The sequence below is a fragment of the Akebia trifoliata genome, chromosome 16 (genome assembly GCF_017979445.1).
Source record: "Akebia trifoliata isolate Shusen 1 chromosome 16, ASM1797944v1, whole genome shotgun sequence".
Classification (NCBI taxonomy): domain Eukaryota; kingdom Viridiplantae; phylum Streptophyta; class Magnoliopsida; order Ranunculales; family Lardizabalaceae; genus Akebia; species Akebia trifoliata.
Window position 1 is genome coordinate 29,966,900 of NC_141390.1, and position 12,746 is coordinate 29,979,645.

Below are 12,746 nucleotides of genomic sequence, written 5' to 3' on the forward strand. Positions count from 1 at the left end.
AAAATATCACTTAAAAAGATTTTTCAGATTTTAACAATACATGTTTGAAAAAATATATTTATAAATAACTAAAAATTAAAATTAGATCAGACATAACCATTTTAATGCTTGCCATGTTGCGTTTAGACCCATATAACTCATGGTTTGACACATTTCAAAACAACTTTGAGGTTCAAGGTTCAAATCCAACCTACTCGTAAAAAAAATTGTTGTCATTTTAGGGTATATGATGGTAAAAGAAAAAAAAAAAGAAATGACAAAGCGTATCACGATTTTCAATATATTTGTAAAATCATGTTTTGGGAATTAAAATGAACACTGTATTGAAATCAAAATTTAATCATATTTGCGCATGAAAGGGAGATTCACACTTTTTAATTGATATGTAATAAGTAAAAGTTAGTGTGCCAATAGCAATTATCATTATATTAAATTCTTAAACCCTCGGTCAAGGGGGTGTCACCTTTTTGAAACAGAGGTATCTCTAATATAGTTTTACTTGGGAAACCAAAAAAGTGACACGTGGACAGATATTGCCAATAAACCGTCGTTTACCCGTATAAGTGCACACAATTTATAATTTCAGGAGGCGGGAAATTCCCAAATCCAAAGATCTAGGTTCACATTTCACAGACGGACAGAGAGAGAGAGAGAGAGAGACAGCCATGGAAGAAGCTTTCAGTCGAATAATCTCAGAACTCGAAACCCACCAAAACCTCAACGATTCAGACACCCTAACACCCATTTCAGAATCAACCCTTTTAGATCTCCAAACCCTCTTCGAGAACGCCATCGATGCTGACGACACCCAAGACATCGATCTATTCTGGGAAGAACTCGCATCAAAGAACCTCTCCCCTTCAACTCTCATCCGCCCAATCACCATTTCCATGGATTCTGGTCCAACCCATCTCACCCTATTCGCTTCCCAACTCTATCTCTCAATCCTTCTCTCCCCAAATGCCCCTATTTTCACTCTCTTCACACCCATTCCCTTTCTTTCGCTTCTACGATCTCTTCGTCGATCATTCAAACAAAATAAATCAGGCCAAACGTCAATTGAAGCTGACGAGAACCACGGTGAACCCCACAAGGCCAATAGAAAGAAAAAGGGTGGTGGACGCGGCAAGGGTTCTCGCAACATTGGTCGTGATGCCGACAATGATGACGGGAGTGATGGGTATCGGTTTGATGTAAGAGTTTTATTTCCTGTACTTGAAAGATTAAAATCTGTTTTAGATCTAATTCATCTCGACCGATTTCCAGATAGTTTGAAGTCTTTAATTCAAACAGTGGCCGAAATTCCAATAACAGCACTTGAATTCTATGAGAATTCGTCGAGTTATCACAAGTTATCGGATCTTTGTTTCCAAGTGTTGAACACCGTGTTAAGGCCTGAGCACGGTGACCAATCCATCACTGCTGCCGAAGTGTTGAAATCATTGTCGCCTGCGATTCTTTTATTGAAATCGCAGGCTCGGAATTCTGCATTGAGATTTGTGACACAAAAGATGATTGTTGCCGCAGAGGGAAGTGAGGCTGTGAGGAAAGCAATTGTGTATTTTGTTAGGTATTTAGTCAATAAGGCACCTGAGAAGTCGGAACCCCGGGCTTTGGCCGTGGAATCAATTATGGAGATAGTTCGAGCGATGAAATTTGAAGATCAAATTGGTTTTGTGGAATATGTGGTGAAGATGACTCAAGGAAAGACCCACTTCAGACTCCTAGCTGTTGATCTCATCCCGATGCTTATAATGTCGTTGCCCGATCCATTGGGAGGTAAAGATTCGTGGGGGTTGAGATGTTTGGACGCGATGATTCAGCGATGTTCGGACACAACTGCGGGAATTCGAGCTCGAGCTTTGTCAAACTTAGCACAGTTGGTGGTGTTTTTGTCTGGGAACGTCAAGAGTCAGACTAAGTTGAAGGAAATTATGGGATTTGGGAATGCTAGGAACCGGAATCTGGGAGGAGGGCTTAATTGTCTTTTGAGGAAAAGATGTGTGGATGAGAAGGCAATGGTGAGAAAGGCTGCTCTTCTTTTAATTACAAAATCTACAGCTCTTCTAGGCGAGGCTGTTGATGAAGTTGTGCTCAAGACAATGGGCATCGCTTGCTCAGACCCGCTTGTTAGCATTCGTAAAGCAGCAATGTCAGCTCTCTCGGAGGTATATTTCACTTTAAAATTTCATCTATTATTTTCTAGTGTAATTAATTGATCTTATTTCATATATAAGTTACCTATATGCATAGTCACCAAGTCGGGGTTTGGGAATAAGTCGGCAAGGGAAAATTTCAAAAAATACAGTAAAATCATGAAAAAAATCAACTTAGGGTTAGGACTGTGTAATTGTTCCTACTAGGTGGTGTTCTCATATTATGTAATCAAATACCATGTTAAGTTACGATGATAAATCACCAAACCCCATATTAAATTACAACAATTAATCACAGGTCTACAACACAATCAAGGTTCATATTGTTTAAAATATAGAAAGGATTACAATCTTGAGTGCAAGTTAAGATTCATTAACCGATCAAAATCGATGTCATCTTCATTTGCATCCTCATTATCTGACATTTCATTGGTAAAATGATCACCATCAGCTTTATCAAGGTCATCTTTTAGTTTTTCCAATTTAATCACGAAGTATGTGATTTAACCATGATGTTCACGATTTAATTGTGAAGTGTGTAAAAGTTGAGACTCAATGAAAAAGTCTCAATTAAATTGGTGAAGGAAAATGTCAAGATTTAATCTCGACTTTTTCAATAAGTCGCAGATTTTGGTGACCATGCCTATATGTAGGCTATGAGTGACCACCACTTGATGGTCTCACTTGGGGAATGATAAAAAAAATTTGATTTTATTCCATGATTATTCTTTTGGATTTCTAAAAAGTCCGCAAGGATTTGTTGCTAAATGTTGCCCCATTTAGTCAAGTTATTGTCCAGGAATTCTACTTGCAAGGGTTTACTGATTTGTTCTACCCCTATAGCCTATGAGTTTTTGTATAATGGTATATTCTTTTTTGGGTTCTGTTTGATTTTGCATGGGAAATCTGTTATAATTGTCTATCACATACTGTTATAGTTTAAATTCTATTTTTGGTTGTGATCAATATCATATTTTAACCGAATTGTTTTGATAAATTCACTTTGAATTCGTGTAGTCCCCCACCCCACTTTTACTCTTCAGTTATTCTCTATAGTTTTTTATTATTTATTACTAGCTTCTTTACTGGTAAGTCTTAATGCCATGTTGGAATCTATATTGGGTTGTAGGTTTTTAGAAAATTCCCCAACGAACCTGTGATTACTGAGTGGCTTCACTCTGTTCCACGCTTAATAACCGATAATGAATCAAGCATTCAAGAAGAATGTGAGAACTTATTTCTGGAACTGGTCTTGGACCGGTTGTCCAGAGTTCGATCCCTGGGTTCAAGTCGTAGCACACCTCATTGTTCCAGTTCGGATGCAAAGGTGAAATTTTTTGAAGGACAGATGGAGTCAATCTTTCCTGAAGGATTGTTGTTTCTACTGAAAGGGATGTGTGATGGGGAGGTCACACCTTGCTTGAAGAAGATCTGCACGAGCCTAGGGAAGAAAAAAAGCCTCAAGCCTTCCATTGCTACCGCACTTCAAAATATAATAAGGACCTCAGAGTCTCTTTGGTTGAGCCATTCAATGCCGATTGACAAGTGGACAGCTCCTCCTGGTGCTTGGCTTCTTCTATCAGAGGTGTCTGTTTTCCTTCCAAAAGCCGTGGGTTGGGAGTTCCTCCATCACCATTGGCAGCTCCTTGACAAGATGGAGTTGGACCATGGGGTTCAGAGCCCCCTCATGCAAGGTGGTGTGTATGAAGAGGTTGAGGATATTGGATCTGATTCTGCTGCTTGGGCTGGTGATCGTGTTTTTCTCTTGCAGACAATTTCTAATGTTTCTATGGAGCTGCCCCCGGAGCCTGCCGCAGACTTAGCTCATAACTTGCTCAAGCGGATCGAGGATTTCAATATGCACTCGACAGAGGTACTTCTCAACTGAACTCTTTGAACTATTTCATATTCACCCATGGTTTTGTGGTTTGCCACTTTTGAACTCGCATTTGTAATACACCCTGAAGGGTTTGTAAAAGATTTGTTACTTTTTTTTTTCTGGATGGGTAAGCTGGACTTAAACCCACGACCTCAAAGTTGCTTTGCAATGTGTCAAACCAACTGGGCTATGGGTCTAAGACCAGGTTGTTAAAAGATTGATGTATATTTGCATCAAACATCCATGAATTGAACGGTATGTTCTTAATAAAGGCATCACTCATCTGTGTTTATTGAATTTCACCTGTTGAGTGTATATTTTCCTCCACTCTTGGGTGTGTCATGCCCAGTTATGCCATGTGACCCTCTTATATTCATAGCTCCCCTCCAACAAATCGGTCTTTTGGAGTAGTGGGTTGGTTAACATGATATCAGAGAGTTAGGTTCGTATAGGTCACGTGTTTGATTCTTTCCACCCTTAAGGGTGAGGGGGGAGTGTATATTTTCCTCCACTCTTGGGTGTGTCATACCCCACAGTTAAGCCCCGTGACCCTCTTATGTTCATAGTTCTCCCCCTCTCCAACAGATTGGTTTTTTGTAGTAGTTGGTTAGTTAACACACCTCAATTTGTAACAAAAATGTCTTTCTTTTTTAAAGGTGTACTTATTTGTAAGCATGGTTCAAAACATTGTTCATCTGAGATATGTCTGTCTTGGAAGTGACCAGAGTGTACACTAGGGTTTGTCTCAGCCTTGCTTCGATAATATTTCTCTCCATTGTCTCGATCCTATCCTACCATCTCAGGTGAGTCATCTTTTTTTTTTCCTCCAGCTGACTGAGATGTACCACAATATAGACTTTAAGCCATGTGTATAAGAAACTTCTAATGAAGAGGCCATTTTCTTCATCTAGCACCGCACAACCTCTTTGTTCTCTACCACTGGAAGAACATATTAAGAATGCATTAGGTTCACATAATGCCCAACTTTATTATATATTACTTCTACATCTAGTCAATATTGGTGAAATATTTTCACCAATATTTAAAAAGCTTTTCACCAGTTCCATCCTATTTTTTCTTCTGATCCATCTCTTTTCTGCTTCCACTCCTAAATCAACAAAGGTTCTACACATTTCTCACACATGTAACCAACTAGTGTTTGTAATGGCAGGTTAAGGCTCATGTAAAAGCTCTCCGGACTTTATGCAAGCGAAAGGCTCAACATCCTGAGGAGGGTGATACACTTGTCTTGAAATGGGTAAACCGTTTGCTCTCTAAAGCTTTGGAAATTCTCGAAACTTACATTTCAGAGGCTTCAGAAGCAAGCAAAGCTAGTAGTAGCTTTCTAACACCACCTAGAAGTTTGAGTAGAAAGGGGGAGAAAGGAACAACTTCATCCAAGTCGTTGATACAAGTTGTTACTGCAGTCTTTACTATTGGGTCATTGGTTGTGGTCAGTCCCGAAGCAGATTTAAAGGGCATTATTCCAGTTTTACACACCATCATCACTTCAGGGAATTCTGAAACAAAACTGAAGAAACTACCTTGTCCTAGAATATCAATAAAGCAGATGGCCCCTTCTTTGTACATCCAATCTTGGCTAACAATGGGGAAGATCTGCCTTGCAGATGGGAACCTCGCAAAGCGTTATATCCCTTTGTTTGTGCAGGTTTGGTTCCAGTACTGCTTCTGTAGTTCTGTTTCGTCGTCTTCAATCACCATAACGAACAGCTTGTTAACAACTAATGCTGCAGGAACTCGAAAAGAGTAATTGTGCAACCCTCCGCAACAATATCGTGGTAATGATGGCAGATTTTTGTGTTCGTTACACCGCTCTAGTTGATTGGTGAGGCCTGCATATGCACAAAAAAAAAAAAAAGTAGAACTGATTTTAAATCATTCTATCTTAAGCTTTTTTAATTATTTTCTTTCCTCCGATGCACAGCTACATATCCAAGATCACTAATTGCTTGCGTGATCCTTGTGAGGTTGTGAGACGACAGACATTCATATTGCTATCTAGATTATTACAGGTTAATTTCTGTTTCCAGTTTTCTGTCACGTGGGATATTAACATTCCTGAGGTGGAAAACTATTTTATCGTTAAACTCTTTTATACAGAGGGACTACGTAAAGTGGAGAGGCGTGCTCTTCCTTCGGTTTCTTTTGTGTCTCGTCGATGAGTCGGAGAAGATCAAGCGATTAGCAGATTTCCTATTTGGAAACATTTTAAAAGGTAAGGCTTCTACAAGTCAATAGTTACATTGTTTCGTTATTCAAGTAATCGTATATCATTGCTTTCGGATTGAACTTTCATGTGCTTGTATCCGCAGCCAAGGCACCACTTCTGGCATATAACAGCTTTGTAGAAGCTATTTTTGTTCTAAACAACTGCCATGCTCATGCTGGACATATTGAGTCTCAAGGATCACGAACCGAGGGCCGGCTTTTCTCAATCAGGTGTACATGATATGGACTAGAAGATGAATTGTAACTGTTCTGTAAATAATAGGATGCCTTATGTAGTGTATATTTTTTGTTCCAGAGGTACTGATGAAAAGTCGAGGTCGCAACGAATGCACATTTACGTTTCTTTGTTGAAACAAATGGCTCCAGAGCACTTATTGGCTACTTCCGCGAAGCTCTGTGCAGAGATCCTCGCTGCCGCATCTGATGGCTTGCTCAATCTGGATGACATTACTGGACAGTCTGTACTTCAGGTATTATTTTTAGACATATAGAAAATGACATTGATGTTCTTCTCCTCTCACTCTCTTTCTCCTGTGGTGTACATGAGTCAACACAATCCATGGAGGTGATTGCTCTTAGTCGGTGCCCCAAAGTAAATAAATAAATAAATAAATAATTTGTGCTGTTGGTTGACTAATGTCATTGGGTTTTCCGTGATATCTCTAATATTAGTTCCTTCAACTCAACAATTTGAATTGAACACCAGCTGCTTATGGCAGAAGCAGCAGAGGGCAAATTCATGATTTTTCCCTAAACTTGTACATGAAGAAGTTGTCAAGTATTTAAAGTTTGAGAGCTGTATTGGCACCCCAACTTTTACTTATTACACCCCAATTTCTTAAATTATTTATCACATCCCAATTAAAGATTAAAAACACACCATTCAAACATTACAAACGTTTGGCTCAAATTATAATCTCAACTTTTCAAAACATTTTAAAACTTGTTCAAACAGTTTCAGTAGTTGTTTACAATTATGATTAGGCTCGTTTACAATCTTAAACCCAAAAATAGAAATCTAGCAAAAAACAAAAAATACAAAAAAAAAAAAAAAAAAAAAAAACAAGAGAGCTTCTATTGCCCCCCCCCCCCCCCCCCCCCAACTTTTACTTATTCTCAACCATTTACTTAGTTTCTTTATTTTTAATTGGGGGTGTAATAAGTAAAAGTTGGTGCCAATGGCAGCTCTCTAAAGTTTACGTAAATACATTTTAGTTGGTTATTTGTTTTCATGAATATTGTGGGTTTTTCCTAAAATTGAGGAAACATATGGTCTTACAGGATGCTCTTCAAATACTTTCTTGCAAAGAGATCCGAATCCAATCTAATCGTGGAGCCGCAGCTGACACAATGGATGCAGACGAAGAATTTGGAGATGGAGGAGCTGATGCTGCCACTACAAAACGGAGGGTAGTCGCCCAAGTAGCCAAGAAGAGCTTGATCCAGAATGCCATACCCATTTTCATAGAGGTAAAGAGGTTATTAGAGAGCAAAAACAGCCCCCTTACAGGTTGCCTCATGGAATGCCTTCGAGTGCTTCTCAAGGATTACAAGAATGAGATTGATGACATATTGGTTGCTGACAAGCAGCTTCAGAAGGAACTCATTTATGACATGCAGAAGCATGAAACAGTCAACGTTAAGTCAACCATTGCTGACACTGTTGCCACCATGCAAAGATCTCATGGATACTGTTCACCACCAGTCCGTGGGCCTGGTAGCATTTCTAAGCTCACTAGCGATCCGGGAGTGCACAGTAGGTTAGCCGAGCAGTTGGGAAATGCTGACAAAGTTGCATCAGTGATGGCTGATGTGGCAGCTGAGGCGACAGTTAAGTCTGTGCTTAGGGAAGTTAACCGTGGTGCCTCCACCCCACAACTCAATTCCATTAGTAAGCCCAAACTTAAGTCTTCCATGGGAGGAGCTGTTTCTAAAGGAGATCGTCCTTTAGATGTGTTGGAATCTTTAAGAAGAAGGCAGTCTTTTGACTTGGGTGAAGAAAACTAGATTATCCATTAACAAGGCTGTTCTTGTTCAAGTTATCTTGGCTTGAAAATGGGGCTTTGAAGCGTTATGAGGTGAGTCACATTTCTCTATAGTTATGTTTTTGTTTCAATTTTTGGAGGCAAATACCACCGTGTTCCCACCAAATGACATGTAGGAATGCTTGATTGGGCTACGGGCGATATAAGGTAAGAGTTCAAACTACGTGATTGATGACAACATTACAACAAAATCATTGCAAATGGCAAGCTGTTCTTTCTATGAATGTATCAGATGCTAAGCATCTGAAATTATTATTATAGACATCAATGATAATTCAACTAGTTGTTGTACAACAATGGAATCATGATGTATATAAAGCTTTAATTTTCATTCTTATAAGATTCTTTTCCTGAATTTCTTATAAGCTTCCTTTCCAATAATCAATAACATAACCAAGATTGGAATGGAGGAAAGGGATTTGTTCAGCCGATCTCAAACTTTGGATTATTGTTGTTGGGGGTGCTTTGGAAGAATGATGCGATCGATGCAAATGTCTCATGATATGTTCGATCACTTAGGTTTATAAATTACTTGTAATCTTCCATTACTCAAATAAATTATTTAAAAAAATGATTTAAATTTGATCACGTCTTTCCATGAAATTCCTTCATTCTCTTTATGTCTTGGTATATCTTTTAGCTATCAAAATTTTGTTTTCTTTTCTCCCTTTACCCAACTGGCTAATTACCCCATTATCCCTTGTACATTTATGATTGTTTCGTATCTACCTATGCCACCACTTAATTATTATGTTTAATAAAGGGCTTCTATAGTGAATATCTTTACTATTATAGTGAGAGAAGGCGAAGTAGAAGTGATTCGACACCAAAATTTGAATATCACAAGAGCCCTTATCTTAATATTTAAACTTAATATAATTAGGGTCATTTTGATAAAAAATCTTAAATATTGCAATCACACCTCCTTGAAATCACGTTGATTTATTTTTATGATTACAAAAAAATCCGTATAATCATCAAAGTTCCTTTTTGATTAATTTTTAAATTACAAATAAACCCTTTAGGAACATGTGCATTTGCACATGCCACCTTCTAATGAGAATAATAAAAAATTAGAAACAAGGTAGATCTGAGTGTAAAATGAACTAGCTTTCTAAGCTTGACTTTTGTTAAGTACGAGTTTATTGGATAAATCCATTTTAAAAGCTTGATTAGTGTCGGCTTGTGACAACAATGGGGTACAAAAGTGGGAAGAGAGATTTGGCGTTCTTTTTCTTCTGGTATAGTGGGTCTCTCTACTCATGGTTTTCAAACCCGATATCCCATATCGTACTACTCTCCAATGGGACTGAGTTGACTTATTTGAATCAGTTCGTCTTCAATGAATCAAATACATCAATTTCATTTTAAATAAAACAAATTTAAATTAAAAAAAACCAATTATTTATATAAAAATCACAAAACCCAATCAACTCGACCAAGTTTTTATAAACTTACCTAATCTCTGGATTGGGTCTCCAGTTCGAATCATCCCTTGGAAGATACCCTTAAGGACCTATCCCAAAAATTACTCGATAATCCTCGAGATGACTACACATACTCGAGGATTTAGTCGGATGCTCTAAGAGACCTAGATACCTTGATTTCAAAAATAATAATTTTAATAATCCCCTTCTTATAAAAGTGTATGTGGAATTTTTGTTGATTAAATACATTGGATTGCGTGTAATGTAGAAAATGACTTGATTAGGAGTTCGATGTGTTTTAAACTCCTATCAAAATGTGCCACGTAGAGACCGTTCCAATAGAACGGGACACCTTACTTCGATCTTGATTCTTTAAAAATCTTGAAAGACTACCCTAATGACTTAATTAGGCCATTTTTTCCTCTTGGACTCCCAATAATAAAAGGGTAAAAATGTAATAGAATGAGATATTAGAACCTTATGACACTGACACAGTCATTGGTTCCTTATTAACAGGAAGCCAAGTGAGTTCCCCCAATCAATGTCAGAAGTCCAGATTTCTAAGATCTGAAGCAGAGACACTCCATCATGTGGTCCCACTCATTCTGATTGGAGATTTCCAACCGTTAATTTGGAACACCAATCAGAAAGATCTAAACCCAACATTCATGAATCAATTGAGCAGAAGAAAGTGCCACGTGTCATTTTCTTGTAAACCATAGACCGGAATCAGTATAATAATAATAATAAAAAGAAAAAAAGGACGCCCATGTGCTAACGTTAAAAAACCATGGCCACGCGAAGCATGCTCACAAAACGACAAATCGTCCAACTAGGGTTTCCATTCTTTTACAAGTAAACATTAGATTGACTATAATGCCCTTAAACTGTTAAACCGCTATGCATTCTATTCTTGCCGACTGAAAATGGGTGTTTTAGTAAATTCAATAAAATGGAAATTCAACTCACATTCTGAAGTAAATACCAAAAATACCCTTACTTCAATCCCAACAAAATGTTGTCCACATTTCTAGTTTTCTACTAATATAACAAACAGAAATACATATCGTGTGAAGCGAAATTACCATAATGCCACTAAGCGTGTCCGTACAATTACAGAGCCAAAGCTCACAGAGTCTCTCTGATTAAGAATCAGAATCACCGTCTCCAGATCCAAACAAGGAGACTCGGTTGTACAAGAGAAACATAACGAGAAAGAGAACGAGAGCAACGCCAACCGGTGACCCACTGAGGCGGTGAATGGTGTCAGGTTCACCAGTAGAGAAGACACTTGAGATTACAGTACCTCGATCTGAAGAGAGAAATTGGATGACTAAGAGGAGAACGATTGGGACCAGAAGGAGACCAATAGGGCTTAAAAGCTCTGAAATCCCATCTGTAATGGCTTCTCCTTGATCTCCTAGTAAAAATGGCACAATCACCACTAACCCTACCACTACTGCAAGTAGAATCCCATGAGGTGCTCCTCTCCCTTCTTGTATCATGGTGTTTGAAAGGTTTTAGTCTCTCTATCTCTCTCACTCTTAAAGGTAAAAAGAGGACCTCAGACGCGTTTGTCTACAAAAGGTGAATATAGATCTCTTTAATGGCAAGTTCGAATTTTTAAATAGTTAAATCTTGAGAGTTGGGACCAGATCTCCGATTTGCAAGAAGAAAAATTCTAAACTGACTAATTTTTGGGGAAGGTCTAATCTGACTAGATTTCAGCTACCTCTACCGCTTATTACGTGCCACGTGGATATAAGTAAGTCTAGCCTTACTTATTTAGTAAGATTTCATATCTTACTTAGGCTTGTTGGGCTCACATCCAAAACCATGATCCAATGCAAAAGTCGTAAAGGACAAAATTCTAATAACCTAAAAAAAACAAAAAAATAACCTTTTAAGAAATATATTTTTCGTGTTAAATTTTAAGTTTAAATTTATAAATCTAGTGAAAGATCAATAACAATGTACTTTCAAAACCTTACATCAATCTAAAAAAATATAATAATAATAATGATATTTTTTAGTGCATGAATTTTCATGAAATCTAGTAGGTTGTTGTAGACACCCGAATTTGAGCGGGCCCTCGACGCAAGATGCCCCAAAAATTAAAAAATCGGAATGGGCTACAAAGCCCAAACCTACAAAATACAATGCATTTTCAATTAATAAATGTTCGAGGCCATTTACGTGGCCCATGGACCCGCACACCTCACCACTCTCATACATCCTTAAAATCAACCCAATCCATTCAACTTAAACCCAATCCAACATAAACCCAACTCAACACTATTCTACAACCCAACCCAAATCCACCACCTAAGCCCAAAATCAACCCAATCCATTCAACTTAAACCCAATCCAACGTAAACCCAACTCAACACTATTCTACAACCCAACCCAAATCCATCACCTAAGCCCAAAACCCTACCCATCCATTACTAAAGCCCAAAGCCCAATCCACTACCCAAAAGTCAATCTAACCCATCATCATTCAATACCCAAACCCAACCCAATCTATCAATCTCATCAAACCAATCACCAAGAGATGACACATGTCATCATCTCCTTCCACCTCCCTCATCTAATCAACTCAACCCATAACCCTACCCTAACCTAACCTATCCCCCATCCTCTCATCATCAACAACCCACAACTCAACCCATACCCTATACACCCTAACCTATCCCTCATTCTTTAACCACCCACATCACAACCCATATCTATCCATCACTTTCCCTTAAAACACTCCCATAAAATCACCTCAACCCATACCTCAACCCATACTTCCCATACTCTTCTCTCTAATCATCTAATCACCATCACCAATCAACCAAACTCTCCATCTCTCCATTTGCCACATGTCATCATCCCTTCAATCCTCTCAAAATCAAACCATCACCACTCATCTCTCCAAATCAAACACCATACGTCTTCAACCATCTCAACACTCTTTCTCTAAACAACTCCCTTACACCACCAC

The 12,746-nt window shown here is 38.3% G+C and overlaps 2 protein-coding genes across 2 annotated transcripts; one reads left to right on the forward strand and one right to left on the reverse strand.

The window, feature by feature from the left end:
• The first annotated feature begins 585 nt into the window (after positions 1-585).
• LOC147383413 (binding protein) lies at positions 586-8,670 on the forward strand. Its single transcript, XM_086427976.1, has 9 exons — positions 586-2,168; positions 3,286-4,029; positions 5,207-5,704; positions 5,790-5,881; positions 5,981-6,068; positions 6,157-6,271; positions 6,369-6,495; positions 6,581-6,755; positions 7,567-8,670. The coding sequence occupies exons 1-9, from the start codon at positions 666-668 to the stop codon at positions 8,290-8,292; spliced, it is 4,068 nt and encodes a 1,355-aa protein (XP_086284102.1). The 5' UTR covers positions 586-665; the 3' UTR covers positions 8,293-8,670.
• Positions 8,671-10,727: 2,057 nt separating this feature from the next.
• On the reverse strand, positions 10,728-11,356 carry LOC147383414 (uncharacterized). Its single transcript, XM_086427977.1, has one exon. It carries the CDS (start codon positions 11,260-11,262, stop codon positions 10,903-10,905), a length of 360 nt encoding a protein of 119 aa, XP_086284103.1. The 5' UTR covers positions 11,263-11,356; the 3' UTR covers positions 10,728-10,902.
• Positions 11,357-12,746: the final 1,390 nt, after the last annotated feature.

What these genes read in the sequence shown, in the direction of transcription:
- LOC147383413 (XM_086427976.1), top strand. Translation starts at nt 666, where the DNA reads ATGGAAGAAGCTTTCAGTCGAATAATCTCAGAACTCGAAACCCACCAA. An exon ending in CAATGTCAGCTCTCTCGGAG is followed by an intron (nt 2,169 to 3,285) that starts GTATATTTCACT and finishes ATTGGGTTGTAG; the next exon opens with GTTTTTAGAAAATTCCCCAA. An exon ending in ATATCCCTTTGTTTGTGCAG is followed by an intron (nt 5,705 to 5,789) that starts GTTTGGTTCCAG and finishes CTAATGCTGCAG; the next exon opens with GAACTCGAAAAGAGTAATTG.
- LOC147383414 (XM_086427977.1), bottom strand. Translation starts at nt 11,262, where the DNA reads ATGATACAAGAAGGGAGAGGAGCACCTCATGGGATTCTACTTGCAGTA.